This window comes from Sabethes cyaneus, chromosome 2 (assembly GCF_943734655.1).
Source record: "Sabethes cyaneus chromosome 2, idSabCyanKW18_F2, whole genome shotgun sequence".
Taxonomy (NCBI): Eukaryota; Metazoa; Arthropoda; class Insecta; order Diptera; family Culicidae; genus Sabethes; species Sabethes cyaneus.
This window is the reverse complement of record NC_071354.1, coordinates 59926087-59950991: the sequence shown is the minus strand read 5'-3', so window position 1 is coordinate 59950991 and position 24905 is coordinate 59926087. Positions and strand designations below refer to the sequence as shown.

Genomic DNA, 24905 nt, shown 5'->3' with positions numbered 1-24905 from the left:
AAGCGTCACATACACACATACACACACACACACACACACACACACACACACACACACACACACACACACACACACACACACACACACACACACACACACACACACACACACACACACACACACACACACACACACACACACACACACACACACACACACACACACACACACACACACACACACACACACACACACACACACACACACACACACACACACACACACACACACACACACACACACACACACACACACACACACACACACACACACACACACACACACACACACACACACACACACACACACACACACACACACACACACACACACACACACACACACACACACACACACACACACACACACACACACACACACACACACACACACACACACACACACACACACACACACACACACACACACACACACAGACATTGCTCAATTCGTCGAACCTTATCGATTGGTATATGTGCCTCGGCCCTCCGGGCCTTGGATCAACTTCGTGTTTTTCAACCAATTTTTAAACCTTTGTTATAGTATAACAAAGGTAAAACGTTTTTCTTTCGCTTTGTACAAATAGATAACTACAGAATCTAGTTGTTATATGAGCATAATGGGTGAACGAAAAACGTTTATCCTACATGTAAGTGAAAATTATAAACACTAACGTTTACTAAATATTAATCGATCGCGGGTGTGATCGAGCACAATACTTTCGATCCAGTTTATGTGAGGATATATTCTGGTCCCAATCAGATCATCACCACATCCTGTACTAAGGTTCGATACCACGCCGTAGAGATACGGCAGAAAGCGGATGTTTTCACGATTCGAAATTGGTCCTCCGTAATCCATCTGAAAATTTAATGTGGTTTTATTGATCTTGTAAAAAAAGCATACGTTTCTCTCACCGTGCAAACCGTCGGAATAAGCGAAATTTTATTGCTTGAACAAAGAAGATTGTGCTGCTGATGTAGAGGATCAGTGCATCGTCCATTGTCAGTCATTTTGCCTTTAATGAATAATTGCTGGCCACGATCACCCGGAGAAATATCGCTAGTATAGACTGAATAATATATTTCATTGAACGCCTCTTCAACATGACCCCTCCATAGACAGGCCGGAAGTAGGTTCTTTTGGGCAATCAAATACATAGATAACTTCACTAAGGCAACATCATTTTCCGGTTTATTTCCGTTTTTGTATCCTGGATGAATATAAACATCTTCAACGCGTACCGTTTCGTCACTTATAGGGGACTCTATGAAGCCGGGGGAAGAGGATTGTGCACTTACGCATGAAGCAGACGTAATGGCGAATCGGTAATCGATCAGGGTAGCTCCGCAATGGTATTGAGAATATTCTTTTCCAAGCCAACGGAGAGTCACCCTGAAGATAGGATATACACGATCTTCTATACCAATCCACGTTTTTTTCCTGTTAGAACAGTTTGAATTTCTTACACAGACTGCAATGTTGTTTTGAGCGTTAGTTTTTCCATAAAATATGATGCTTTACAATTATTTACCCGTATAACTAAAACTCGTATTGGTTTCGTTTTCTATCCACTGTCGGTAGGAGGCCACACGAGTGTACACTCCAGTGGATCCTTCCGAGCATGGCGATCCAAATGATCCAACCCCGACTATTAATGGGATTTGTGAACCGTCCACGTCAACCCTTACAGTTTGAATCGGTCCACCAGAGTCTCCCTGTGAATAGTTTGTAGTCAAATTTTCGAGACCTAATATAAAATTATACATATTCGGTACCTCACAAGTGTCCATAGTCTCACTACCAGCACAAAACTGTTCCTTCAAAAGGCCTTTCGGTAGCGACCGCGTGTCTAAAAATAAGCGATGCATGCATTCTGAATTATTAACAGTAGTCAACTTCGCTTTTTGTAATGTTGAGCTTAACTTTGCAGCAAATCCCAACGCGCCAAAACCAACGGCACTCAAAATTTCCGGTGGAACATCCTTTTCCAACCATAAACAGGCATGACAGACGGCTTCCGAACTTTTGGCCGGTCTTTCCAGCTCAATCAAAGCAATATCGAAATACTTTTTACTTGGTCTATACCGTGGATGTTGCTTGAACCTTCGAATTTTGATCTGCTGTGCAAATTCATTATCCGCCCTGCTGCTGAGATCGATGTCCCCAAGGCGAACAGTGTCCGGTTCTTTTCTGCAAGAGAATGTCAACAATAGGCAGTATGTTGTTTTGAACCATGAAATTTAATTCTGATTGCCTTACCCTCCTGCAGTGCAGTGTGCTGCTGTTAATACGAAGTTTGATGTTATCAGTGTTCCACCGCATAAATATTGCACACCTTCTGCTGTTGTCCACCCTATAGCTGCCTGGAACAGATCAATCTCAATCAATCTAGTATAAAACAAATACTTACAAAATTAATTGATGGTTACCATGTGTTGGAACTCCCCGCGAGAAGCACGTTCACCAGCGAGTATAAAATAGAGATTGTATCGATCAAGATTAGCATAGAAGCGGCTGGGACAATCTGTGACAGGTTTTGAATTTTTAGTTTCAAACGTAATTTTGTAAATGTTGTGATTTACCTGACAATGATTTCCGATGATAATAATCGATAGGTGGTGTATAAGTAAAATATTGGGCTTGTACATGTCTAATTTGCCATCTTAAACTAACTTCAACGAGTACCCAATACAGAACGGATATTTTCATGTTCCGGGTCTGAGGCTCTGCTTTAAACCATCAGAACGCTTTGAGAGAACTACACAACTGGTTTAGTCGCACAGTGTTCAGACGGCTCATCTCGAGCGGCTTATGTGCGTATTCACCAACTCAAATAGGCACCAACTAGCGTCAGATAGACAACAAACAGGTCTTAGTGCCATTGCTGCCGACGCTGATATCACTTGTTATCCTTGAAACTGACCTCGACCAGCACAGTCACTTTGCTGATATGTTGCCAAAAGAATTCAACCATTAAGCTCATTACTAAGTAGGCTAGATTGAGGTACAATCGAATTATCGCATGGTTACACTTGGGTTAAAAAAAGTGTACGTTACTAACTATTTTTCGGAGCATAAAATCATTGTGATCCACTATGTACCGGCCGAGAACTGTTTATACCGTTGTAAGATTGGTAAGTTTCAAAGTCATACTATCAAGGTTGTTCAATATTTAAGTTTTTAATTCACAGAAAAAAACACATCCATCAATAAAGAAATTACCGAGCGTCTTGTGTTACTACTTATAAGCGGTCTTTCACTGTTATAATGTCTTATTTGACTATTATAAATTAATAGTTGACCCGACAAACTTCGTAATGCCGCAAATTAAAATGTGTTGTACATAAATCGTGAATGTGAGTTTAGTAGATTTTTAAAGAGCTCAATAACTCATTTTGGCAGTTACGTCACTATGAAAGCATGGGTAGTTTAATTTACAAATTTTCAATTTTTCCTCACTGTAAAGTAGAAAACAATGCCCCCTAAAATAAAGTGGATAGCATTTAAATATTCGCCGTGATTGTATAACATTTCGCCGAATAACATTTCGCCGAATAACATTTCGCAAAAAACCTTACGCGGAATGTATCATTTGATGGAAAACCTTTTCGTGGAAAGTACCATTTCGATTCTCAAGGTGATCCGCCCCTTACTCATTGTCGCTCCTTCGGACCCAACTGAAGGAAAATAAAAGGTGAGTAGACCTACGAAAACAAATAAACCTAGACCGAGGTGATTTCTGCGAGGGGCCGCAGACAGTTTTTGGTGGTCTTGTTATTGTCTGTTATGTTTTATGGAAGAGTCTAAAATTTCTCGAGTTCGATTAGTTTTTGAGTTACGCAAAAATTTCTGTTTTGCTTGTATGAGAGTCCTTATCCCCCCCCCCCCCTTTAAAAAAATGCTACATCCTATAAAATTCCTCACATGCCAAATTTGGTTCCGTTTGCTTGATCAGTTCTAGAGTTATGAAGAAATTTGTATTTCATTTGTCATCATTCAAGAAACCCCCCTCCTAAAAAGTGAAGGGATCCTAATTCATCATATAAAAAATTCTTGCCTCTAAGAACCTTCTGATGCGAAATTTGGTTCCATTTGATTGATTAGTTTTTGAGTTATGAGGAAATGTGTATTTCATTTATATAGGAGTCCCCCCTCCTAAAGTGGGATGGGGTCCTAATTCACCATAGAAGAAAATTCTTGCCTCCAAAAACCTTCACATGCCAAATTTTGTGCCATTTGCTTAATTAGTTCTAGAGTTATGAGGAAATTTGCATTTTATTTGTACAGGAAAACTGCTCTGTTCAAGCAATAAAATAACGCTCAGGGGTCAGTCCCGGCGTAGTGGTTAGCATTCACGCCTCTCACGCCGAGGACCCGGGTTCAAATCCCAACCCCGCAGAAGTCACGAATGACCCAAGCTGGTAAAAGTGACTATAATCTAACAAAAAAAAATAATAACGCTCATTCCATCGGTTTGCCAGGTGAAAAAACCGCAAGTTATGCAATATTATTATGATAAAATGGCGATAAATTTTTAGATGGAATATGGACTAACCGTTTTTTACCGTATCTCTACGGTGTGGTATCGAATCTAAGCACAGGATGTGGTGAAGATTTAGTGGGGAGCAAAATAGATCCCCATATAGGTTGGATCGAAAGTATCGTGCTCGATCACACCCACGATCGATTAATATTTACGCCTTAATGTGAAATTATTTTGCATAGAATTAAATGAAACTTTTGTGTAAACCCTAGCCGGAAAACATGTGCTTTAGGTATGATTTTTAATATTGTGCATTTGTGATGAATTTAAATGAAACTTTTGCATAGATGTTTGCAAGTGAATAACATCAGCCGGAGACAAATACGACTTTCGACATCCTACTGATGCGAAAAACGTATTTGATGTAGAACATCGTCGCACTTAAAGAGAAGTATATAAAATCAAAATCCAAAAGTGGAGAAAGATGCAGGTTTTAAATGCAAATTGCTCATTTATTTTAAGCGAATTAAAAAAAATCGCATCAATCAATCATAAAATGCAACGAATTGGAAAATACGAAAATTCGCAGAGTCCAATCCGGTGGAGTTTCCACCACATCCACATCCGACACTTGGTCCAATTAGCGCAAGTACGAATCCAGAATCTTCTTAGATCCTTTTTCTGAAACTAATGAGCTGGTATGTGGGCTACCTGCTACGAATTCGGCGATAGCAAATTAAATCAAAGTAGGGTAAAGTGGTGCAGAATGCACCGCTTAAGCAACCCAAGTAACAATGTGAGTTTTATTGTACTCTTACGGTGGTCTTTAAGACTATTTTTGGCCTTGAATGCCATCATAAGAGTGTAATAAAACCCATATTGTTACTTGGGAAAACATCATTTTGCAGAGCAACGGCGTGTTTGTTCCACGTTTTACCTTTGTTATACTATAACAAAGGTTTAGGAATTGGTCGAAAAACACGAAATTGATCCGAGGCCCGGAGGGCCGAGCAACATATACCAATCGACAGGGTTCGACGAACTGAGCAATATCTGTCTGTGTGTGTGTGTGTGTGTGTGTGTGTGTGTGTGTGTGTGTGTGTGTGTGTGTGTGTGTGTGTGTGTGTGTGTGTGTGTGTGTGTGTGTGTGTGTGTGTGTGTGTGTGTGTGTGTGTGTGTGTGTGTGTGTGTGTGTGTGTGTGTGTGTGTGTGTGTGTGTGTATGTGTGTGTGTGTGTGTGTGTGTGTGTGTGTGTGTGTGTGTGTGTGTGTGTGTGTGTGTGTGTGTGTGTGTGTGTGTGTGTGTGTGTGTGTGTGTGTGTGTGTATGTATGTGCGGAGCGCAACTTTTCTATCGCCTGTTTCTCGGAGATGGCTGAACCGATTTGTTCGCTATTACTTTTGTTTGAAAGGTATTAGTGCCTAGTATATCACTATTGAATTGTTTCGAGGTCCGACATTTCGTTTAAAAGTTATAAGTAAAAAAGTAAAAATTACGTGACACGATTTTCTCCGTACCCAAATGACCGATTTCAACGATCTTGATATCGAATGAAAGCTCTTGTTAACACTAAATTTTTCGGATAAATTTTATTGAAAACAAACAATTAGTTTAAAAGTTATGCTTAAAAAACCTGTTTTGACAAGGTAATAATTATCGCCTGTTTCTTAGAAATGACTAAAGCGATTTAGACGCTATTAGTCTCATTTGACAGGTAACATAACCTAATAGATCACTATTGATTTGTTTTTACCTTTGTTATACTATAACAAAGGTTTAAAAATTGGTCGAAAAACACGAAATGGATCCGAGGCTCGGAGGGCCAAGTCACATATACCAATCGATAGGGTTCGACGATTTGAGCAATGTCTGTGTGTGTGTGTGTGTGTGTGTGTGTGTGTGTATGTATGTAATGATTTTTTCTATCGCCTGTTTCTCGGAGATGGCAGAACCGAATCGTTCGCTATTACTTTTGTTTGAAAGGTATTATTGTCTAGTAGATCACTATTGAGTTGTTTCGTGACACGACGTTTCGTTTAAAAGTTATAGACAAAAATGTGAAAAATACATGACACGGGTTTCTCCAGAACTACACGACCGATTACAACGATCTTAGCATCAAATGAAAGCCCTTATTAAAGCTAAATTATTCAGGATTTTTTAATTGAAAACAAACAAGTAGTTTAAAAGTTATGCTTGAAAAATCTATTTTGACAAGGTAATAATTATCGCCTGTTTCTCAGAGATGGCCAAACCGATTTATGCGCTATTAGTCTCATTTGAAAGATAATATATCCTAATAGATCACTATTGAATGATTTTTTGATTGGATGTTTAATTTGAAAGTTATCAGCAACCGTATACATCACACCAAAATTAACAATAATTTATAATGATTTTAACCAAGATAATTTACCTAATTTGAATTATTTTAATATCAAACGAGAGGTTTTGACACTACGAATATATATGCAAAATTTCATAAGAATTGGTTGTACCGGTCAAAAGATATTAACCCTCGAACACTCGCGCCTACTTTTGTAACACAGTTACTCGCGCGCACAATAGCCTCAAACCAAAGAAAACGTGCGTACTAGAGTTTTGACTGGGAAAACTTGGTTTTAGGTTTATCCAACCTTTAGAAGAGTTTCTTGAAATTAAAAGCTCTATCGTCTGGTGGAATCTAAATTTTGATTAATCCCCCTAAAAGTGAAATAAAAAAAATTATTTTTCTTCAGTGTCAATATAACACATTGATGTGTTCTGCAAAGTTATAGAGCATATTATTACAAGAAATTTTGCTAGGGACAGTAACCTTCCATCTCTGCAGCTAAGATAGAAAAATCTTATTTATTGTATATGAATTTGTAAACTCAGTTTTTATATTTTTGCTCTTTTTGTAATTGTTGTATGACTTCTGCTTGTATTACAAAGTTGTACAAATGATAAAAATACACAACTTTGCTGAATATAGTATACTTCTATGTTTGCTTGTTTAGGAACTGTAGAACTTTGATTATAAAAAATACCTTAATTTTGACTACGAATTACTCGACTACCAGCAGACGGATACATTTTAAACATTTTACATTGGCTAGTTTTGCTGCATACAGACACCATTTTTCCGTATGAAGAAACGAGAGAAAATTCCAGTTGGGGTCAATTGCGGTACACCTCGCATGCTGATTCTGCTTCGATTCTGTGATGTCGGTTTATGCTGATCTATTTTCCCAACAATTTAAATTATTAATGCATTGAATAATTATGATATTTTGCTCAGAATAAGTTTATTGAACAATATACGTTAGTTAAACAACGATTTGTAATCTTATAGCAATATGGCGTTGGAAAACCTACACGTGTTGTACAAAATACAACAGCGTGAGTAACCGAAGGTTAATAAAAATTGACGAAAATTATTCAAGAAAACTCTATTGATGTGAATCAAATAGAATGGCATTACAGGAAATTATTTATAGTTCAAAAACCTACCCGCATAGAAATGCATAACGAATATTATTGTAAAAACATTACGGTTACTATGAATTTTACTGTTTACAACACTTTATGCTGTAACTTCACTTTTCATATTAATGTAAAAACTTTACGATTACAATGAATTTTATTGTTTACTACACTTTATGCTGTAACTTCACTGTACCGTTCTTGGAAAATTTTTCATATAATTCGGCAATAATGCAAATTGTTTAGAAGCAGGAAATAATCTCTATCTAAGGTCCAATCCTTGGCAGGTTGAGTTATTTGCAGACATAAATTGTGTCTCTTCCTCCGTCTACTGTAGAAACCGCCGATCGAGAAGTTTAATCTAATTCGTTTTACTAACGGGACGACACCACTATGCAGGCGCTTGCGACTTACTTGTTCGTCTATCAACATATTAGCCGCGATTCTTAACGCGGGTGTTCGGGAAAAGGCTCCGTTCCTATGGAATAGACCAACCTCGTTGTTTCTACGTCTTGACATCGAATGAGTGTCAGGCATATTATTAAGTTTTTATAACGGTAGATTTTACAATTGACAGACGGAAATGACTTTCAAGTTCAAAAAGAAACCAGGAGCTGTCCTTGATGTTACAGTAAATGAGAAATCAGTACATCGAGTGAAATTTATGCAGATCTCATATTTCAGCAATGGAGCAGTGGTATGTGTCTAGGTTACCAAGAGGAGTACTCGAGTTCGAAACTCGAGGCAAATTATGAAAATAAATTATTATTAATAAACAATCATTATTCTTCTGATCTAGGTTTTCGATCTAAGCTTATCATTAATAACCAAAACAGATGGTTTAGTTAAGGAAAAAACAGGGAAAAGTGGAAAATTACTTTTTAATTTTGAGATTATAGAAGTTTTTTTTTCGAGCTGAACAGCGTTCTATACAGCGACCTAAGCAAACTTTTTGCAAACTTTCTAGTTCTGTTTCAAAGTTGCTTAGCATTCCTACTTGAAACTTGAAACTACGGTTAGTTGCCTAAAATTAAGCTGAATAGAATTCTATTCATGATAATATGGGTAGCTGATTAAGCTAAAAAATTCACTTTTATCGGAACTTTTGGTTGCTTGGGGAGTTCGTTTATGTTGTTTAGATCAACTTGCTGTGAAATTTGAAAGTGCAGCACAAATTTTCCCCATACAAAGTGCACCCTGTGCAAGACGCTTATTACACCGGTTGTTCTCTACGGATTTGAAACATGGATAACACTCGCAGGAGGACCTGCGATTGCTCGGAGTTTTCGAACGACGAGTGCTAAGGACGGAGTATGGACGCTGAGAATGAACCATGAACTCGCACAGCTCTATGGCGACCCCAGTATCCAAAAGGTGACTAAAGCAGGACAGATACGATGGGAATGGCATGTTGCAAGAATGCCGAACAACGACCCTGCAAAGATGACGTTCGCGTCAAATCCAGTAGGAACAAGACGACCAGGAGCGCAGCGAGCAAGATTGTTAGACCAGGTGGAGCGAGATCTGGCGGAGAGTACTCGGTGTCCGAAGAATTGGAGAGCCGTAGCTCACAACCGAGTTGCATGAAGAAACCTTGTTCAAAAGGCTTTGTCTTAGGACGGCAAGCCACTTAAGTAAATAAGTAATTACCAAAGACTACCAATGTGTATTCGAACGTACATTTTATTTGCTGCAGAATAATTTCCCTTTAAGTCGTAAATAGTAATCGATCGTGGGTGTGATCGAGCACAATACTTTCGATCCAGTTTATGTGAGGATATATTCTGGTCCCAATCAAATCATCACCACATCCTGTACTAAGGTTCGAAACCACGCCGTAGAGATACGGCAGAAAGCGATAGTGTGCACTATTCGAAATTGGTCCTCCGTAATCCATCTGAAAATTTAATGAAATTTAATTGACATTGTAAAAAATCGTACGATTCTCGCACCTTGCAAACCGTCGGAATAAGCGAAATTTTATTGCTTGAACAAAGAAGATTGTGCCGCTGATGTAGAGGATCAGTGCAACGTCCATTGTCAATTATTCGCCTTTCAATGGTTAATTGCTGACCACTATCTTCCGGAGAAGGATCCTGTATCCAAAACTTGCTGGTAGAGGCTGAATAATACATTTGATTAAACTCCTCTTTGATCTCAGAGTCTCTCCATAGACAGGCCGGAAGTAGGTCCTTTTGGGCAATCAAATACATAGACAACTTCACTAAGGCAACGTCATTTTCCGGTTTATCTCCATTGTTGTATTTTGGATGAATATAAACATCTTCAACGCGTACCGTTTCGTCACTTATAGGGGACTCTATGAAGCCGGGGGAAGAGGATTGTGCACTTACGCATGAAGCAGACGTAATAGCGAATCGGTAATCGATCAGGGTAGCTCCGCAATGGTATTGAGAATATGCTTTCCCAAACCAGCGGAGAGTCACCCTGAAGACAGGATATGAAGGTGGAAATTCTATACCAGTCCTTTCTCTTTTCCTGTCAAAACAGTTTGAATTTCGTGAACAGTCTGCAATGTTATTTCGAGTATTAATTTTTCCCAAATAAAGAACATGTTTTACAATTATTTACCCGTGTAGCTAAGACTCTTGTTGGTTTCATTTTCTATCCACTGTCGGTAAGACGCCACACGAGTGTACACTCCAGTGGATCCTTCCGTGCACGGGGTTCCAAATGACACAACACCGACTATCAATGGGATTTGTAAATTGTTTACGTCAGCCCTTTCGGTTTGAATCGGTCCACCAGAGTCTCCCTGTAAATAGTTTCTGATCAAATTTTCAAAACATAGTTTAAAATTACACATATCCAGTACCTCGCAAGTGTCCATAGTCTCACTACCAGCACAAAATTGTTCTGCCAAAAGGCCTTTCGGCAGCGTCCGCGTACTTAAAGGTATGCGATGTATGCATTCGGAATTGTTAAAAGTAGCTAATTTCACTTTTTGTAATGTTGGGCTTAACTTTTCACCAAATCCCAACGCGCCAAAACCAACGGCACTTAAAATTTCCGGTGGAACATCCTTTTCCAACCATAAACAGGCACTACAGACGGCTTCCGAACTTTCGGCCGGTCTTTCCAGCTCAATCAATGCAATATCGAAATACTTTTTACTTGGCCTATACTGTGGGTGTTTCTGGAACCGACGAATTTTGATCTGTTGTGCAAATTCATCATCCACACTGCTGTTGAGATCGGTGTCCCCAAGGCGAACAGTATCCGGTTCTTTTCTGCGAGGGAATGTTAACAGTAAGATGTTTTGAACCATAAAGTTTAATTCTGATTGCCTTACCCATCGCCATTGACGGCGCAGTGCGCTGCTGTTAATACGAAGTTTGATGTTATCAGTGCTCCACCGCATAAATATTTCACACCCTCTGCTGTTGTCCACCCTATAGCTGCCTGGTACAGATCAATAAGCAGTCTAGTATAAAACAAATACTTATTAAATTTTTGGTTACCATGTGTTGGAACTCCCCGCGAAAGGCACGTTCACCACCGAATGCAAACAAGACATTGTATCGATCAAGATCAGCATAGAAGCGACTGGGGCAATCTGTGAAAAGTTTAGAATTTTCGTTCTGATACTTTATTTTGTAAAAGGTTTGATTTACCTGCCAATGATTTTCGTTGATAGTAATCGAAAGGAGGTGTATCAGTAAAATATTGGGCTTGTACATATCTAATTTGCCATCTAAAACTAACTTCAACGAGTACCCAAAACAGTATGAATATGATCATGTTCCGGCTCGGAGGCTCTGCCTTAAACCATTAGAACGCTTTGAGAGAGCTTAATCGACTAAACAACTCGTTTAATCGCTGTGTGTTCAGACGGCTCATCTCGAGTGGTTTACGTCCGTATTCACCAGCTGAAATATGCACCAACTTGGGTCAGATAGACAACAAACAGGTTTTAAAGCCATTACTGCCGACACTGACATCACTTGTTAACGTTGAAACTAACCTCGACCAGCACAGTCACTTTGCTGAGCTGTTGCCAAAAGAAGTCAACCATTGAGCTCTTCACTCTTCAGTTTGAGTTACAATCAAAGAGTTTTGAACGTCGTCCACTCAGTACTCCAATTCTTGCTTGGTTACTCTTAGGCTGAAAAGGTCCGCTTTACTAAGTATTTTTCGAAGCACAGAATCATTTTGACCCACTGTGTACTGGCCGGATAATGAGAAAATGCAAGTTGAGTATCTTCCAATATTGGATGAATTCATAACGAGACCTGTTATACTGTCATAAGGTTGGTAAGTTTCAGCATCATACTATCAAGGTTGTTTAATATTTAATTGTTTAATTCACAGAAAAAAGCACATCCATCAATAAATAAATTACCGAGCGTCTAGTGTTACTATTTATAACGGTCTTTTGTTATTATAGTGTCTTACTTGACTAATATAATAATAAAAATATAATAATACATAATATAATACTAAAATTGAATGGAATATTTACTTTTTTATTGATTACTAGCTGACCCGACAAACTTCGTATTGCCACAAATTAACTTGTGTTGTACATAAATCATGAATCTCGGATGATCTTTGTCACAATCTCGAGTTTTGCAAGCCCCCAAGTGGGCCCGCTTCCGACGGCGGGTCACCGGCAACACTCGCGACCGTCTTGTCCTGAATGATCTAGTGTTACTATAGATAGTTTTTGTGGTCTTGTATTGACTAATGTTTTATGGAAGAGTCTCGAATTTCTCGAGTTCGATTAGTTTTTGAGTTTCGCAAAAATTTCTGTTTTATTTGTATGAGAGTCCATATCCCCCTACCACAGGGGTGAGAGGTCTCAAACTATCGTAAAATAAATTCAAGACTTCAAAATCTCCCACATGCCAAATTTGGTTCCATTTGCTTGATTAGTTCTCAAGTTATAAGGAAATTTGAATTGCATTTGTATGGGAGCTCCCCTCTTAAAAGGGGAAAGGGTCGTAATTCACAATAGAAAAAAATTTCTGCCATCTAAAACTCCCACATGCCAAATTTGGTTCCATTTGATTGATTAGTTCTCGAGATAAGAGGAAATTTGCATTTCATTTGTATGGAAGCCCACCCTCTTAAAGGGGAGATGGGCCATAACTCGCTTTCTAAAGAAGAGAGGGGTCTCAATTCACCATAGAAAAAAATCTTGCGTCCAAAACCACTAACATGTCAAATTTGGTTCCATTTGCTTGATTAGTTCTCGAGTTATGAGGAAATTTGTTTTTCATTTGAATAGGGGCCCCCCTTCCCCTCTTAAAGTGGGGAAATCCATAGAAAATATACCATAGAAAATATTCTTGCCTACAAAAACACCCATATGATAAATTTGGTTCCATTTGCTTGATTAGTTCTCGAGATAAGAGGAAATTTGTATTTCGTTTGTATGAGAGCCCCCCCCTCTTAAAAAGGTAAGGGGTCCTAATTCATCATAGAAAAAATGGTTGCCTCCAAAAACACCCACATGCCAAATATGGTTCCATTTGCTTGATTAGTTCTCGAATTATGAGGAAATTTGTATTTCATTTGTGTAGAAGCACCCCCTCTTAAAGTTGGGAGGGGTCCTAATTCACCATAGAAAATATTTTTGCCTCCAGAAACGTCCACATGCCAAATTTGGTTCTATTTGCTTGATTAGTTGTCGAGTTATGAGGAAATTTGAATTTCATTTGTATTGGAGCCCCCCTCTTAAAGTGGATAGGGGTCCCAATTCAGCATAGAAAAAATTTTTGTCTCCAAAAACACCCACGTGCCAAATTTGGCTCCATTTGCTTGATTAGTTCTCGAGTTATGAGCAAATTTGTATTTCGTTTGTATAGGAGCCCCCCCTCTTAAAGTTGGGAGGGGTCCTAATTCACCATAGAAAATATTCTTGCCCTCGAAAACTTTCACATGCCAAATTTGGTTTTATTTGCATGATTAGCTCTCGAGTTATGAGGAAATTTGTATTTCATTTGTATAGGAGCCCCCCTCCTAAAGTGAGGAGGAGTCCCAGTTCATCATAGAAAAAAAATTTGTCTCCAAAAACACCCACGTGCCAAATTTGGCTCCATTTGCTTGATTAGTTCTCGAGTTATGAGCAAATTTGTATTTCGTTTGTATAGGAGCCCCCCCTCTTAAAGTTGGGAGGGGTCCTAATTCACCATAGAAAATATTCTTGCCCTCGAAAACTTTCACATGCCAAATTTGGTTTTATTTGCATGATTAGCTCTCGAGTTATGAGGAAATTTGTATTTCATTTGTATAGGAGCCCCCCTCCTAAAGTGAGGAGGAGTCCCAGTTCATCATAGAAAAAAAATTTGTCTCCAAAAACACCCACGTGTCAAATTTGGTTCCATTTGCTTGATTAGTTCTCGAGTTATGAGGAAATTTGTATTTCGTTTGTATAGGAGCCCCCCTCTTAAAGTGGGTAGGGGTTCTAATTCACCATAGAAAATATTCATGCCCTAGAAAACTTTCACATGCCAAATTTGGTTCCATTTGCTTGATTAATTCTCGAGTTATGAGGAAATTTGCATTTCATTTGTATAGGATCCCCCCCCTCCTAAAACGGGGAGAGGTCCCAATTCATCACAGAAAAAAATTTTGTCTCCAAAAACACCCACATGCCAAATTTGGTTCCATTTGCTTAATTACTTCTCGAGTTATGAGGAAAATTGTGTTTCTTTGGTACAGGAGCCCCCCCTCTTAAAGTGGGGAGGGGTCCTAATTCACCATAGAAAATATTCTTGCCCTCGAAAACCTTCACATGCCAAATTTGGTTCCATTTGCTTGATTAGTTCTCGAGTTATGAGGAAATGTGTATGGAAGCCCCCCCTTTTAAAGAGGAGAGGAGTTATAATTCCCCTTGTAAAGAGGGGAGGGGTCTCAATTTACCATAGAATAAATTCTTGTCACCGAAAACACCCACATGCCAAGTTTTGTTCTATTTGCTTGATTAGTTGTCGAGTTATGCAGAAATTTGTGTTTCATTTGTATGGGAGGGGGGGGGTTAGAAAGCCCCGCCCCCACTAAGAGGGGGGGGGGCTTTCTAACCATCACTAAAACCTTTCCTGGCCCCAAAAAACCTCTACATGCATATTTTCATGCCGATTGGTTCAGTAGTTTTCGATTCTATAAGGAACATACGGACAGACAGACAGACAGACAGACAGAAATCCTTCTTTATAGGTATAGATAATAAGCATATTGCCAGATGGTATTACTCGAAAAGTGACACACGGATTTTTGCTCCATTTCAATATTTATTTACATCTGTCCGAACTAGAAAATTATCTTCTTGCTTTTCGCTTGCTTTGAAAAACAAACAAATAATCAGCAGGGGTTTCTTCCAAACAAACCACATGGTTGACGTAAGACTATGTAAAGCAGATTTTTGCATTAAAACCTTCAACATTGCAGAAAACTTTAACCAAAGCACAATACAAATATTAAGTACGTAGAGCAGCTTTGTGTTGCTAAAATTGAACTGCTTCCACTGTAGTTATTCCGTTCCATTACATAATTGAGACGCTTATTAGACCGGTTGTTCTCTGCGGGCATGAAACTTGGACAATGCTCGAGGAGGACCTGTGAGTGCTCGGAATTTTCGAACGACGAGTGCTAAGAACGATCTTCGGCGGCGTACACGAGAACGGAGTACGGAGGCGGAGGATGAACCATGAACTCGCACACCTCTATGGCGAACCCAGTATCCAAAAGGAGGCTAAAGCTGGACGGATACGATGGGCAGGGCATGTTGCAAGAATGCCGGACAACTACCCGCAAAAATGGTGTTCGCCTCAAATCCGGTAAAAACAAGACGACCAGGAGCGCAGCGAGCATGATGGTTAGACCAGGTGGAGCGAGATCTGGCAGGGAGTGCCCGGTGCCCGAGGAATTGGAAATCGGTAGCCCACAAGCGAGATACATGGAGAAACCTTGTTCAACAGTTCTGATACTGGTACAGTACTTTTTCTGACTAATTAGTGCTCGAATTAATTTTTTAGCCGCGTGTGCTCCAAGTCATAGAACCTGTTCGTTATATGCCCGCAAATCGATCTCTTGTGCACTCATGAAATTGCCATATGGAGATTTTTTGAAAATTTATGCAAGATATTGTCTGCCTCTTGCAGTTCTTAACAAAGTACCATTCTGCTTCAAATGGAACAAAATATTCCAGGTGGCAGTACTGTTTCACGCACATAGCGAATAGACTGCTATTGTTGGCTTAATGTGTAAACGAAGAGTCCTTTTACAATACAAACAAAAGAAGCTCTCCGTTTAGTAGTAAAATTCAGTAATTTTTGAGTATCTTGAAGGCTGCACACTTCGAAAAAATCCTGTAAATTTACGTCTTTTGACACCTACTTAAATGGAACATCGTATATGATTTACGTGTTATTTCCCAACATAAAATATCGCAGCGTGTGTTGCATACAGTAGGCTTTTTTAGTAGTTTGAGGTATTTAATGGAAAAACATAGGGTACGGGAGGATATTCCCAGCACGCTACTAAATTCGGCATACATTACCTTTTTTTTGCTGCGCATTCCCAAATAAAAACTTTGCCGCTATATAACAATACTGAAACGAATGTAGCACTCATAAGCTTTAATGTGTTATAACTATTTTCATAAAAATGTAAGTAATTTGCTAAATTTTGTTCAAGGCTGGCTGAAAAAACCAGCAGCAATCGCTTACGCGTATCCGCTCTTGATGATGGTTTGGAAAACACACAATTATGATCATGTTTACTTTTTCGAGAAACTAAATAGCTGTGAATATGGTATCACAGAACAACTCTACTTCTTTTTATCACGGAAGAACACAAAAATTCCCTTCTGATAATATCTGAAAATATAAATCAATTTTCATTCACTGGCACTTGCAGCATTTTGTTTTTAATTTCAGCATATGGCGCTCTATTTACACTACTACCAATGTGTGAGGCAATTACTCCTGAAACTATTCTATCGTGTTGACATAGCAAGTATTTGAGTGACAACCACTTGCTTCTGGTGCTAATGTATATGCACGATTCAATGATACACTAGCGCCAGCAGCAAGCTGTTGTCAATGCAAAACTAGTTATCTTCAAAGAGCCGGTATATAGGCTATACCGACACGTTATCCATCGGCCTCTATTTTGATCTGTTTTTGAAAAGCATTTAATCCCTGTGCTGGCTATTTCGGCTGGTTGGATTTAAAAAACACAGACGCCACTGTAGAAAATGGACTCAATTTAGCCGCAGCGACTTCATCATTTCTCGCGATTATAACTCAAATTCAGTAGCGTTTTATTAAGACCAAAATACACGCCGATATTCAGTAAATATTATTCTATCAAGCTAGATAAGTTCCTTCGAAACCCGTTCCATATTTGGAAGAAATTTTAAGTAATTGTATGAGACACTCTATAGCTGAAAGACCAAATGGCATAATGTTGCACCAAATCAGTTTTCTTTTCATTCAACAGTAGTAACTAAACTGAGATAAGTGATTCATTATTTTTTATTTACGAGAATTCATCCGCATTGGCGCAAATGTCTTTACCTCTCCATACAAACATCCAGAAACATACACACAAAGAACGCAAAATACGAAGCAACCGTTCGTTGTGCTTTTCTCCAGGTGAATCCCCGAACGGATGTGTAAAATGGCAAATTAATCGGAAGAAAAGCAATGTTGTATAAATTAATAATTTCTACGTGTTGCTTCCGACCAGTTATGGGTGCCCGTTGCTTCCATCTCTAGACAAGCATCGGAACAGTATTGTCGCAAAACTGAATTTCTCGCATGGTGCAACAACCCACATGGGCCACCCGTAGTGGACTGCCGTCTGAGATTCCACTTTCAGATCATTGAACATATAAATAGGCGCAGAAAACATGACGCACAGGTTAGTCCTTGTGTGCAATCGGTTCTTCTAAGTCAAGATAATGTTCCGTCATTACATTATCTTATCGTTTTTGAAAGTGCTGCTTTCATCAACCAGTGGATTGGAATATTTTGACAGGATACCTTCAGCGGACTATTATCAGCGATCGAGCATTTTTGGTGGGTATAATTATATGCGAATCAAAGCAAAAGTATAATTGTTATGATATGTTTTAATTCCGGTATAGATTGCCCTCAAAGATATTATCCACCGAAACAAACTCTAAATGGTGAGTAATCGCATATCGCATAATATTTTTAATTCATAGATATTATGTATTTCCCTTCTGTGAGTTACTGTAGTTGCGCATTTATCAAAATTACAAAATTGTTCCACTCAAAAACTTACATTTATTAAATATTTTATTTAACATCTTTTTTAAAGCATTCGAACCAGTTAACCATCCAGAGGTGGCAGGAGGTTTCAGGGCATTCAATGGAGAATATCAGCATATGGTAAGATTAATAGCTGTGATCTCTACTTGAGTTATAAATTTTCAAAACAAAAATTTTCAGACTGCGATTGGTTGGGATATTGACGGAACGATTAAATATTTCTGTGGAGGAACATTGATTCATCCCCGATTCGTGCTTACGGCGGCCCACTGTGTGCTACCAATTGAAGGGTACATGCTTTCACTGAACCTAGTTCGGACCACAATTTCATAACAAAATCCTCTGTTTCCAGTATTTTACCCAGTACGGTACGACTCGGTGACACCGACTTGGGGAGTTCGACTAATGATTTCGATGCGCAGCAAATTGGAATCAAACACATCAAACGCCATCCGGAGCATAAGTTTTCTCGAAGTTACCACGACATCGCACTGTTGGAACTAGAGCAGCCAGTTAGATTGAACGAGTTCGTGTGCCCAGCTTGTCTGTGGATGGAAAATTATATTCCTACCGACCAGCTGCGAATAGTTGGTTTCGGGGAGGTAGAGCAAGCCGCCGGACTTAGTTCGACACTTCAACAGGGACGCGTATCTTTGATGTCCAGCGATTCTTGCACAGAAAGGTTTCGCGATGATCGTAAAATAGCCGACGGATTGAAGGATTCTCAATTCTGTGCTTCACATGCAACGATGGATACTTGCCAGGTAAACATTGCAATTAGATTTTACCAATTTAAGTACTCAAAATAAAAATTCTTTAGGGAGATTCAGGTGGTCCAATTGAGGTGCGACGGATCGATATGTCAGACTTAGAACACCCACTGGTGGTTGGTGTTACTTCCTTCGGGACGCCTTGCGTTAATGGCTCAATCGGAGTATACACCAAAGTTGCACCCTACATCGAGTGGATTGAGAAAGAACTTAACGAAACAATGAGCTACAAAATGTGCACTTCATTATGCCCGATGAGAAGTAGTGGCGCAAACTTTCTAGGACCAGCAACCTTCCGAGGGATCGTTCATTTGTTGAGGAATAGTTCCACAGAGAGTCGATTCAACTGCTCCGGTACATTGATAGATGATCGTTTTGTACTGACAACAGCCTCGTGTGCAACGGTTCCACAAAATGTTAGTTTTGTGTACTTTTCCGTTAATCAAGAGACTGTTCAAGTTGATGAAATTTTCGTGCATCCTGAATTTCAAACAAAAGGTTCAGAAAATGATTTGGCTCTTCTTAAGCTAAGTAGATATCTCCAATCGGCTCAAGAGGTGATAAAGCCAGCCTGTTTATCAAATTCGTCATTGGAAAAGACGAGTTTGTATTTCTTTCATATGAACTATGAGTACAAACTTGCGAATAACAAGCCCAAAATGCTATACTATTCAAAAGGTGCCGAAACTAAGGCTGAAGCCTGTCAAAAGCCAATCCCCAAAAACACCATCTGTGCCATGAACAAACAAAGGACTGTACCAAATATTTGCAAGGTAATATTATGAAAATATTAATTTACTATAAAAATTAGCATTCAAAAACTTATATTAGCTCGAACACGGCGGACCAATAATTCAAAACGATGCTTCGGGACCGTACATCGTTGGAGTTGCAAACAATCTTAATACCGGCTGTGATGGAACACTGTACGGAACTCTACTAGACGAGCATATCAAATGGATTGAAAGTATCTTAATGGGAAGGCACATGACTGAAGCATTTATATTTGTTTAATAAAATGAATTGAAACTTAGTAACTAACTAGCAGCAAAAACGTTTACTAGCCAAGTGACCAATATTAAATAAATGAAATTGATTAAGATGAGTTTTCGTATTAGCAATTGTTTTATTCCCATATAAAATTATCTGGGAAACTGTGACTGAAGTACTAGGGCAACAAACAGTGTCATAGACTGAGACTGGGACATTAGGACAGTGACTGGGACATTAGGACAGTGACTGGGACATTGGGACAGTGACTGGGACATTGGGACAGTGACTGGGACATTGGGACAGTGACTGGGACTGGGACTGGGACTGGGACTGGGACTGGGACTGGGACTGGGACTGGGACTGGGACTGGGACTGGGACTGGGACTGGGACTGGGACTGGGACTGGGACTGGGACTGGGACTGGGACTGGGACTGGGACTGGGACTGGGACTGGGACTGGGACTGGGACTGGGACTGGGACTGGGACTGGGACTGGGACTGGGACTGGGACTGGGACTGGGACTGGGACTGGGACTGGGACTGGGACTGGGACTGGGACTGGGACTGGGACTGGGACTGGGACTGGGACTGGGACTGGGACTGGGACTGGGACTGGGACTGGGACTGGGACTGGGACTGGGACTGGGACTGGGACTGGGACTGGGACTGGGACTGGGACTGGGACTGGGACTGGGACTGGGACTGGGACTGGGACTGGGACTGGGACTGGGACTGGGACTGGGACTGGGACTGGGACTGGGACTGGGACTGGGACTGGGACTGGGACTGGGACTGGGACTGGGACTGGGACTGGGACTGGGACTGGGACTGGGACTGGGACTGGGACTGGGACTGGGACTGGGACTGGGACTGGGACTGGGACTGGGACTGGGACTGGGACTGGGACTGGGACTGGGACTGGGACTGGGACTGGGACTGGGACTGGGACTGGGACTGGGACTGGGACTGGGACTGGGACTGGGACTGGGACTGGGACTGGGACTGGGACTGAGAACTGAGAAACTGAAACTGGGCAGTGGGACTTGGACAACAGTACAGGGCCACTGGGTCACTGGGGCTGAAACTGATACTAGGACACTGGCAATGGGGCACTGCCGCTGGGACACTGGCACTGAGATACTGGGACTAGGACACTGTTACTGGGACACATGCGCTGGAAAACTGGGACTGAGAAACTGGGTCTGGAACACTGACACTGAGACTTTGGGACTGGGACACTAGAACTGGGAAACTAGGACTTGGACATTGGGGTTGGGACTCTGGGACGTGGACATCGAGACAAGGACACTGGGTCGCTGCGACTGGAACTGGGCCTGGGACATTAGAACTGGGGTATTGGGACTGAAATACTTGCACTTGGATACTGGAACCGGGACACTGGGACTAGAACATTGGAACACTTGATACTGGCACCGGGACACTTGGACCAGGACATTACGTTTGTGACTCTAGGACTGAAACACTAGCATAGAACTAGGTCATTAAGACTGGGACCAGGATACTCAGACAATAGAATAGGAATTGGGACTCTTGGATTAAGTCACTAGCACTGAGGCACTACACAAGGCCCTTGAACGTTATTAAGACTAGAATCGAGACACTGGGACAGATGTTTTTAAAATAGAAATATGAAATTGGGATATTAGACTGCGATCTATCATTGGGAAGCAAGGGTACTAAACTGAATATTGGCTTGACCAAGATGTTTTGAACGTCTTCTAATCTGACTAACCATAATATATTAATACGATTTGAAGATTCTTTTAGGAATTTGCGTCTGCGTCTAATAAACCAGTACATTTTGTTTGCTTATCTTTAAGTTTAATTGACCCCAAAATAAACCATTTACCTTAGTAATGACGAGAGGTGAGATCGTTCATTATCATCGTTTTGATGAAGGAACCTTTAACGATTTATCTTTTCACTCTAAGGCCGTTCGAAAATATAGGCGCCGATGTAAAACGCACATGATTCACACTCCATGACTCTTCGAAGGCAGTTAATTTATGTATCACGCAGTCTCACAGGACAACATTCAATTATTTTATGTGAATTTGATTGAGATTTATCATTTATCAACAGCACCGTTTGCCATGTCTTCGCTGCATTCCATTCGGGCGAAACGTTTATTTGCAGAAAAGACTCACTTTTATGCCCTCCCATATGTGCAGTAAACAATGCTGATACGAGGACTATAAAAGCAAAACTCAACACACAATGTTGTGATTCTCTGTGACTGACTTTCCCTGGTACATCGCGTTTGAGGCAGTGGGTCAAATATGTCAAGTGACTGTACATACACACTGCAACAGGATGCTGAAATAATAAAACTCAAACTGCCGGGAGACATTCCTTCCATAAGGGGATCTTTTGACCCTAGTCAGGCAGAGCTTGGATGACCAATCTTTGTTATGCACAGTTTGCTCAATAGTAACTAATTTAGGTTAATTTCAAATTTCAAATAAATCAAGAAACAATTAGAAGAATCTTCGATTCCAGAACAAAATTCAATAACAAATTCATAGATGATAAAAACTTTCAAATCAAAATGTCCCCAATGCATGCTCCGTCATCTGATATACTAATAGCATTCCAAGCCATACTAAGCAAGTCATTTCAATTATTGCGCTCTAACTGAACTAGGGAAGCAATCTCCAAAGGAGAAACATCAATATTTAACCGTATTTACAACTCGTTAACAATCCACGTATGAATTCAAAGCAGCTCAGTAGCATGAAGTGTATCTTCATAACAACTCTGCGCTAATAGTGTCATAAATTATTGACGCTATAGTGTGAAAACAAAACCTGACGGTGCGCACCTATAGTCGGAGCGGAAAAGTCAGAGGAAAATTTTTCTTCCCTTGCTCCCGTGTTTTCCACTAGGTAGTGTTTTCCTTCTCGAGCAGAAGTATGCACAAACATAGGAAAGCAAGCATAGAGAACATTTCAGGATCATACATTTTTCATTTCGTCTTACTTCGCCGCTCTATGTCAGTATAATAGAATAGTAGCAGCATACACTGGCAAAGAGGATTGGACAGTTTTTCTTTCCCTGCTTCGTCGTACAATACAGCGCCATGTGATTCTTGGGATAGAAGCCGGGAATAGCAACAAGTTTTTCCTTCATTTTTCACGTGGCTACATTTGTATTCAGTATGCACTCGCAGCTCACGCCCCATTCCAGTCCAAGGTAGCTCATGTCACGTGCCGGATAGGTATGAGTTATTGCACCTACGATCTTCAGTTTACGACCGGAGGCGTTGGACTTCTTGGCCCCGACAACCTGCAACAGGTATTTATCTATTCATAACACTCGGTATTGTGTCATTTTCTCCCCGCTCCAATTCCGTATTCAAGCAGGACGTTATTATAATCTGTAAATTGTATCCCGAACGTGTGTTCTCCATTTTATTCAGGTTTACTACATACTCAGCTTATGTACGAGTTCCGGTCACTCCGTTCTGGACCACCCACCGTGAGCATGTTTGTCATCTTGAACTTGAAGTAGGCATATGTGTTTTATAGAGTGTGCCACTACTAAAGATCAAATGTCTTCGCTCATCAAAGGGCGCATCATTCCAGTTTCTTTTTCACTTTTTAATTAGGAACAAGCACACCTTCCTATTACTGTTCGTTCCACGTTGCTGCCGGATCCAGTGGAACGCGTCCGATCGTAAGTATTTTAACGGTTGGTCGAATATATTTTCTCTTTCAATGAATTCCAATACAAAATGGTGAACGAACAAATTTAAGATTCGTCATAAACTGCCATTTTCTTAATATTCTCCTTCCATTCCATATAAAATGTTAGAGAACAACTACTGAAATTATCCAATTGCATGACTGAAATCAAATGTGGTGAAATGCAAGTAAACTTGATATAACTATATACAGATTTCTAAATTTCTGAAGAATAATAAAGCCACCGGAAAGGAACGACTCTCAGCAGAACTATTAAAAATGGCCAATAACCGCTATAGCGCGCTAGTAGCGGCATTTCACTGGATACTTCCAAGCATTTGGAAGGAGAAGAAACTATCGGAAGAGTGGACGGAAGGTGTGGTTTGTCCCATCTACAAATCCATTGGCGGACGGCTAGATTGCTAGATTGCTGGTCAACGCCGCCTGAAGGTGCTCTCCCAGATTTTGTTAAGTCGTCTATCCCCAATAGCAAGAGAATTCGTAGGGTAGTTTCAGGGGGGCTTTATGGGGGCCCGTGCTATTATGGATCAAATTTTCACTATACGACAAATTCTCCAGAAATGTCGGAAGCACAATTTGCCCTCGCATTATATTTTCATGGATTTCAGGGCAGCATACGATACAGGTGAGCGTGTACAGCTATGGCACGTGAAACGTGTACAGGTTTCTGGACAAACTGACGCGGCAGATAAAAGAGCTTCCCTGGAGCGAGTGATGTGCTACGTGCGTGTTTCGGGGGCACTCGTGAGTCCTTTCGAATCGCACAGAGAGTTACGGCAAGAGGTTGGACTGTTCTGTATGTTATTCAACATCGCTTTTCAAGGTGTGAGCCGCTGAGCGGGCGTCAAAACGAGAGGAATGATCTTCAGCAAGAGTAGCTCACCCCTAGGTTTCACAGACGACCTCGGCATAATTACTGTCATTACCACCTTGGGACTCTGGAGGCAATTTACGTCAGACCTAAAACGGAGACTATTAGGATTGGGTTACAAACCAATTCGTCGAACTCCAAATATATGGTAGGAAGAGACTCCAGAGAAAACAACATTCACCTCGCACGGACAGTGATTATTGACGGAGATCAACTGGAAGCGGTTGATGAATTCGTATAATTGGGATCTCTGATCAATAATAATACCAACTAACACCATGATAATACAAGTACGGAGATTCAACGACGCATTCAAGCTGGAAGTCGAGCC

General features: G+C 40.4%; 3 protein-coding genes across 3 annotated transcripts; 1 reads left to right on the top strand and 2 right to left on the bottom strand.

Annotated features, from left to right (window-relative positions):
* Positions 1 to 669: 669 nt before the first annotated feature.
* On the bottom strand, positions 670 to 2651 carry LOC128735477 (serine protease snake-like). The gene is made up of 6 exons (XM_053829959.1): positions 2586 to 2651; positions 2263 to 2366; positions 1779 to 2193; positions 1535 to 1718; positions 918 to 1267; positions 670 to 861 (listed from the first exon to the last, which is right to left on the bottom strand). Exons 1-6 carry the CDS (start codon positions 2649 to 2651, stop codon positions 670 to 672), a joined length of 1311 nt encoding a protein of 436 aa, XP_053685934.1.
* Positions 2652 to 9632: 6981 nt separating this feature from the next.
* LOC128737326 (polyserase-2-like) lies at positions 9633 to 11721 on the bottom strand. The gene is made up of 7 exons (XM_053831942.1): positions 11586 to 11721; positions 11433 to 11527; positions 11264 to 11373; positions 10787 to 11201; positions 10543 to 10726; positions 9903 to 10480; positions 9633 to 9847 (listed from the first exon to the last, which is right to left on the bottom strand). The coding sequence occupies exons 1-7, from the start codon at positions 11710 to 11712 to the stop codon at positions 9659 to 9661; spliced, it is 1698 nt and encodes a 565-aa protein (XP_053687917.1). The 5' UTR covers positions 11713 to 11721; the 3' UTR covers positions 9633 to 9658.
* A 6174-nt stretch (positions 11722 to 17895) lies between these two features.
* On the top strand, positions 17896 to 19999 carry LOC128735476 (ovochymase-2-like). Its single transcript, XM_053829958.1, has 7 exons — positions 17896 to 17999; positions 18068 to 18109; positions 18265 to 18335; positions 18396 to 18505; positions 18568 to 18979; positions 19036 to 19758; positions 19817 to 19999. Exons 3-7 carry the CDS (start codon positions 18333 to 18335, stop codon positions 19997 to 19999), a joined length of 1431 nt encoding a protein of 476 aa, XP_053685933.1. The 5' UTR covers positions 17896 to 17999; positions 18068 to 18109; positions 18265 to 18332.
* Positions 20000 to 24905: the final 4906 nt, after the last annotated feature.

Coding starts and splice junctions, on each gene's coding strand:
- LOC128735477 (XM_053829959.1), bottom strand. CDS start 2,651: ATGTACAAGCCCAATATTTTACTTATACACCACCTATCGATTATTATC. Junction 1,719..1,778: donor AGACTATGGACACTTGTGAG/GTACCGAATATG, acceptor AACTATTCACAG/GGAGACTCTGGTGGACCGAT. Junction 1,268..1,534: donor TACGAGTTTTAGTTATACGG/GTAAATAATTGT, acceptor CCGGCTTCATAG/AGTCCCCTATAAGTGACGAA.
- LOC128737326 (XM_053831942.1), bottom strand. CDS start 11,712: ATGATCATATTCATACTGTTTTGGGTACTCGTTGAAGTTAGTTTTAGA. Junction 11,374..11,432: donor GCGGGGAGTTCCAACACATG/GTAACCAAAAAT, acceptor GATCTGTACCAG/GCAGCTATAGGGTGGACAAC. Junction 10,481..10,542: donor CAAGAGTCTTAGCTACACGG/GTAAATAATTGT, acceptor ATAACATTGCAG/ACTGTTCACGAAATTCAAAC.
- LOC128735476 (XM_053829958.1), top strand. Junction 18,506..18,567: donor TGTGTGCTACCAATTGAAGG/GTACATGCTTTC, acceptor CTCTGTTTCCAG/TATTTTACCCAGTACGGTAC. Junction 19,759..19,816: donor CTGTACCAAATATTTGCAAG/GTAATATTATGA, acceptor AACTTATATTAG/CTCGAACACGGCGGACCAAT.